The sequence below is a fragment of the Meleagris gallopavo genome, chromosome 3, assembly GCF_000146605.3.
Source record: "Meleagris gallopavo isolate NT-WF06-2002-E0010 breed Aviagen turkey brand Nicholas breeding stock chromosome 3, Turkey_5.1, whole genome shotgun sequence".
In the NCBI taxonomy this organism is placed as follows: domain Eukaryota; kingdom Metazoa; phylum Chordata; class Aves; order Galliformes; family Phasianidae; genus Meleagris; species Meleagris gallopavo.
Window position 1 is genome coordinate 88,526,750 of NC_015013.2, and position 6,802 is coordinate 88,533,551.

Sequence of the window (6,802 nt, forward strand, 5' to 3'; positions counted from 1 at the left end):
AAAAAAAAAAAGAACTAAAGTTTCTACTTTTCCCTTAAGGTGCAACTTTAACGGCTTTGGTTATCTGCTCAAGAAACAGAACAGACTTCCATGGATAAATACGATCAGTACATGTGATGGAGAAGTGAAGTCAATTTCAGGAAGAATGCTATTTTCAAAACTTAAAGAACTGAAATTGGCTGCACATTTATTTATTCACATATAGAGAAAAAAAGAACTGATCTATTTTTTTAAAAAAAGAACAAGTTAGGTCGCTAAAAAAGACCTGCACAGTCTTTAACTCAGCCTTCAGAAAAGATATTATTCGTTATTTGTCAATGTACTGTGTAACTGTGGCTCATATTAAACTGATTAACATTTATGGAACCTCAAAAAAGATCCAAACAAACATTTCACAGAAAAGGATTATCATCTGCTAGATGAGCAATATTCGAACAACAATCTAACAAGGTATAAATAAACTTAAGCAGCAAATTTCTGGATAATTACATTTTGAGCTTGACCATTTCATGAGTTTTAGTGATCATAGCAGAACACCCTATGTGTGAGAGAGAAAAGAACCTAAAATTATCCGTTATTCTCCACTTGTTCTTCCTTAAAATCAAACAGGCTAAGTGTATATGGCAATAAGCTACAGACGAGAAGCATGAATAAAAGGCAACAGCAGCAGCAGTTACAAAACTAATAGTTAGGATGCAGATACTGCTTGCCACACCACTAGTGATTAATGGAAGTCTAAACAGACACTCTTCCATGTGAAGCAAGATGATGAGATCGCAAATTCTGCACAGCACTAAGAGTGTCACAGAATCATCTGGTTGGAAAAGAACTTCAAGATCACCTAGCAAACCTCGCCTACCAAATCCTATCATGAACCACACCCAGGAGCATCACATCCACACATCGTCTGAATACCTCCAGGGAAGGAGTCTCCACCACTTTCCTGGGCAGCTCTTCCAATGTCTAACCACCCTTTCCATGAAGAAATTCTTACAAACACGCAAACTAAACATTCCCTGGTACAATTTCAGGCCTTTCCTTGTGTTTCACAAAAGAGAATGACACCCAGCTGGCTACACCCTTCATTCAAGTAGCTGAGAGGAGCGTGAGGTCTCCTCTCAACCTCTCCTCTGCTCTAGATTCCCTCAACCCCAATTCCCTCAAGTTGCTCCTCGTAAGTCTTGTTTTCCAGTCCCTCCAGCAGCACTGTTGCAATCCTCTGCACATATACTCAAGCAACTCAATGTCCTTCTGGTAACGAGGAGCCCAAAACCAAAGACAGTATTTGGGTGTAGTCTCACAATCGCCACGTTCAAGGGGACAATCCCTTTCTATTTTCTTGCTATTTCTGATGCAGGCCAGGATACCATTGGTCTTGAACACCTGCACACACTGTTCGCACACACTCAGCCAGCTGTAAGCCAGCATCACCACATCATACAGCTAAGTGGGCAAGGGACAGGACTGTCCTACTCTGTTCTGCATTGGTGCAGCCTCATGTCAAGTACTGGGCACAGCTTTGGGAGCCATAATATAAAGAGGACATAAAACTATTAGAGAGCTTCCGATGAAGATGGAAAAGGATCAACAGAGCAAGATACACGAGGAACAGCTGAGGGTCCTTGATTTGCTCAGCCTAGAGCAAAGCAGGCTGTGGGGAAGCCTGATGGCAGCTGCATAGGGAACTCATAGGGAGCCAAGGGGCAGCACTGAGCTCTGCTCTCTGTGTCAGCGACAAAATCAGAACTTAATCTTGTTGAATGCATACATTTCCAGAGCAATTGTTCCAGTTGCCATAATTTGGAGAACACACCTCTCTCACAAACTAATTTTGCAAAGAACACACCATGTTTATGCTAAACAAGCTCATTTTTTTTAAGCCTAACACATTAGAATGACTTTTAGGTACACTGCTTGTTGTTGTTCCAAGGGAAGATTTATAACAGTAATAGAACATCGTTATTAGGATCTAAGTGATAGAAAACACAACATGTGTTCATGATGCTGCATATAAACTCACATTTCTGACTAAATCACTTGGAAAAAATGTTTTCTTTAGGAAGAAGTGTTGTCACAAGGAAGTTTGCCTTATTTTAAGGACAAAACAAGAAGACAGATTGAAAGAAGTAAACAAGATAAGGATAGTATTTATTTGGTATGTGATTTAAGTACTGTGTTATTTACTAGGCTCTAAAGCTATAAAGTAACAGCAGTGAGGACAAGGGTGAAGAGATTTGATCACAGAATTATAAACCAAAGCTATAAGGTGTTAAGAACAGAAATGTTGGAAGAAAAGAGTGAATTAAACTGTAGGTGAACAGCAAGCTAGCGAATTATAGAGAAGGTCCTCAGTGCTATTAAGGCACCTATAGAACTGCATATGTTCAATTATGGACTAAAAACAAAAAAAAAGTCCTTAGAATACTGACTGTATTACAGTACATTTAAAAGGATTAAGATTTGAATAACTAGCTAAAAATGAAAAAGCTGTCATGAATTTTACTGAACTTACATGGCGCAACTGACAGCTGAACACAAAGCTACTAAACAGAATACAGAGATATGCAGGCACGTTTGTGTTACACTAAGTAGCGATAGGATTTTAAAACAGATGAAGTAGAAGCAGTTACAAAATGAAATAAAAAGCATCATTCCGTATTTTCCTTATATTCCAAATTTTGCTTTACATAAAAAAATAACCCAATTCCATAAAATACTTTCTACTTCAGAGAATGATAGAATCTTCTGAGTTGAAAGGGACTCTTAAAGATCATCTAGACCAACTCCCCTGCAATGAACAGGAACATCTACAGCTAGGATCAGGGTTCTCAGAGTCACATCCAGAGGGACCTTCAGTGTCTCCAGGGATGGGGCACCCGCCACCTCTCTGGGCAACCTGTCCAATGCTCCACCACTTTTACTGTAAAAAACACTTTTCCTTATATCCAATCTCCCCTCCTTCGGTTTGAAGTCATTTCCCTTATCACCATAGACTCTGCTAAAGAGCCTGTCCCCTTCTTTCATGTTGTCACCCTTCAGATGCTGAACGGCAGCCCTCAGACCTCCCTGGAGTCTTTTTTCTCTGCACTGAAAAGCCACAGTTCTCTCAGCTGACCTCATAGGAAGGATCCCGGTGAAAGTACTTACACTTGGATCTGTTGAACCTCGTGAGGTTTTCCTGGTCCCAGTCCACCATTCAAGCCTGCCTAGATATCTCTGGATGGCATCCCATCCCTTGGGCATATTGATCACAGCACACAGCTTGGTGTCATCTGCAAACTTATTGAGAATGTGCTCGCTCCCACTGTCACTGTCACAGAGCACTGGTTCCAGTACTGACCCCTGAAGGACACTTGTCCCTGATCTCCATCCAGACAGTGAGCCACTGACCGTCACTCTCTGGGTACAATCTCACCCATTCCTTGTCCATCAAACAGTCTACCCACCCTATCCATATCTTTCCAATTTGGAAAGAAGGATCTTATGGGGTACCGTGTGAAAGGCCTTACTGAAGTCCAGATGGATGACATTAGTAGCTCTTCCCTTTTCCACTGATGCAATTACGCCATCATAAAAAGCAATAAGGTTGGGCAGACAGGACCCTTAGTGAAGCCATGCTGGTTCTCCTTCATGACCTCCCCCTCTTCCACCTTCATTAAGATAGCTTGCAGGAGTATCTTCCCCATGATCTTTCCCAGCACAGAGATGAGGCTGAGAAGGACAGTAGTTTCCCTTGGTCATTCTTTCAACCTTTCTTAAAAATGGGTGCTATTTTGCCTTTTTTCCAGTCACCCAGGACTTCACCTGACCAGCATGACTTTTCAAATATCATCCAGAGTAGCTTGGCTACTATATCAACCAATTCCCTCAGGGCTCCAGGATGCATTTCATAAGGAACCATAGATTTCCAGCTTTTCTCCAGCTGTCTGAGGTAAAAAAAAAAAAAAAACAAAAAAAAAACAAAAAAAAAAAAACCACATTCTATTGAAACACTATCCTCATACTATATAATGTTTTCTTCTATGATCTAAAGAATTTACTCAAATCTCCTCTGATAAAGCCCTGTGAATAGCATTACTTTACCATAATTGTCAAGATCAGCAATATTGTTGAAGTAACTTACAAGTAACTGTAATAAGACTAAGTATATGGCACACAGCACATTTAATGTCACACTTTTAACAGGCTGAACTAAAATCTTCACTATACTTTTGAAAGCATATCAACAATTTCACTGGGTATCGGGCTAATTTATTTAGGCACTGGAGAACCTTCACAGTTCTGATCAGAGCTGCCCCCTCTTTTGGTCTCCCCAGCTCTATTTTTTTTTTTCCCCCCCATTTCATCTTCTGTCACTACATTTTCCCACCATGGCAGCTGTCTTCCTCCCAGCCAATTCCACACTTCTGCTTCAGTTAAAATTCTAGAAACTGTAATAAAAAGTCTTGTGAAAATGAGCACAGCTTTATCAATACCTAAAATTTAATGCAGAAAAATATTGTATAAATTTTTGTGAGGATAAGGTGTGGAAATACTTTTGGCCATAAATTTGATATAATATTCAGAATTTCCAAAAAACACTTATAATTGAAGCCTAAGTTTCAAATGCTTGAAAGCATCACCACTTCAAACAGAATACAAGTCTCTTCTACATTCTCAGATGACTCATTCTGAAAAAACTTTTGTATTACAGAACAAGATTTTCTGTACTTGGGTGAAAACAGATCTTTTAAATATTGCCTGCCATTTTTTTCTATAAACATACTAAGTTCACTCTGTCTAGAACCTTGTCTGACTGAACTTATGTTGAGGATAATTGCCACATCTCTTGATTGGCAGAGGCTTAATACCAAGAGTACTATTAATGTATACGGATTGAAAAGCTAGTAAATAAGGTACCTGAATTTGGAAAAAAAAAAAACCGGAAATGGTTTTAAGTTGAGGGAGGGGAGATTTAGGTTGGATGTCAGGGGGAAGTTCTTTACAGAGAGAGTGGTGAGGTGCTGGAACAGGCTGCCCAGAGAGGTTGTGGATGCCCCGTTCCTGGAGGTGTTCAAGGCCAGGTTGGATGGGGCCCTGGGCAGCCTGGTCTAGTATTAAATGGAGAGGTTGGTGGCCCCTGCATGGGCAGGGGGGTTGGAGCTTCATGATCCTTGAGGTCCCATCCATCCTGGGCCATTCTGTGATTCTGGGTGATTCAGTGAATTTAACATGTTTTCTGGTCTGAATATTCTTCGTGAGAACAGGGTAAGGTAAGTCAGGAAGAGAGGAAAACAATGCATGCAATAATTTGCAAGAGCGAAATTCAAATCATACATATGTACATACAATGGCAGCTAAGAGAGAAGTGCTTCTCCTCACAATTTGGTCTGAAAAATTTCCAATGTAACAGCACTAGAACATCTCAGAAAAAAAGTAACAGATATACACAAATGATGTCTGCTGCTGATGGACACTGACCATATATTAATGACTAGCAATTGAAGATAAAACCACCACAAATCATTAATTTCAAGAGATGCTAACAGACACTAACTATAGCAACATAATATTTTTGTGGTTGAGCACCAAGGCGAATTATGGCAATATCACCCCTTGGGAAAGTTTTCGTGACTGTAGGATCTGTTACTGTTCACATAAGCTTTATTCATTGTCTTGATGTCAACTTCAATTTTTCACTGTCGATCTTCAGACAAGAGGGAATGACAGAAAGTATGATTTACGCAGTAGGTTGTATCTGCTGCAACTATCCTTGATGAGATACTTGTTTGGATTTAAGTAGGCTAGCACCCCTTGCTACTGAGTGACAATTAATCAACGCCTGGAGAAAACGGTGCTTTTGACAGGCACACAGTGAATCTATCTAAAACTTTCATATCATTACAACACAAAATTTAAATGATGCTTCTTTCATGTCAAACAAGATGGAAAAAAAGGAAGTACTCAAAGTTGAAAAACATTCGGAATTGAAATTTCTGCTACTGCAGTAGTACTGAATGTAAAATACCAGGTGGTATGAATGAATTGAGTTTACTCAAATCTAGGGGAATTAGCTTTTTTTTTTTTCCCATGGCTCCAGAGAATACTGTTTGTAGAACACTTACTTGGTGTTCTGAAGTATAGTCCTCTCCACGGCTTCAGAGTGTGCATCTTTAGATGCAACAATGCACAGAAGAATATAGCTGGTAAGCAGAAATAGTGCAGAATACTCAACTGTTTATAGAATCCTAAAAGCACTTAAAGGAATGTTGCCAAACTGGGGAGGGAAGGAAAGTTAAAAGCCATTAGAACCAGTCTATTCAAACACTGCAGGTTTTCATCCAATTTCAGATCAGAATAAGCTTCTGCAAGCCATGTTCCAATGATCAAGAGATCAAATTTCTGTCATTTTTGCAGAACAAATCTACCCTCAGCCAAAAAGGCAACAAAGACCACATTGCTGAGCTGGGAAATGTAGATTTGGTTCATGGGTCTTTATTGAGTATATTTCAAGAAATGTGACTTGTTTTCTCACACCTAGCTCACAAATTTCAATTAACCAATAATAAATTAAAAAAAAAAAGCTAATAGAAATCAACTTGGGAAGTGAAAGAGCTTTGTTTCACATTTTTATTGTCTCTTTCATTAGTTTTAAATTTATTAGAAACTCGCAACTGCAATATTTTTCTTTACAAGACCTGATGTTGTAATATCAATGGAGGACTCAAATCCACAAAATTTACACGCACAGTACTGAATTCCAAAGTGGGACAACATTGAAGTAGAACGCCTAACTGGTATTATACTTTTGTTTCTAAGATCC

The 6,802-nt window shown here is 39.3% G+C and overlaps 1 protein-coding gene across 1 annotated transcript in view; it reads right to left on the reverse strand.

Moving 5' to 3' along the window:
* Positions 1 to 6,150, reverse strand: part of TRAPPC9 (trafficking protein particle complex 9) — a 69,212-nt gene extending 63,062 nt beyond the window's left edge. The window contains exon 1 of the mRNA XM_031552977.1: positions 6,105 to 6,150. Within this exon, the coding sequence (XP_031408837.1) occupies positions 6,105 to 6,150 (46 nt within the window). The remainder of the gene's footprint in view (positions 1 to 6,104) is intronic.
* Between the last annotated feature and the right edge of the window lie 652 nt (positions 6,151 to 6,802).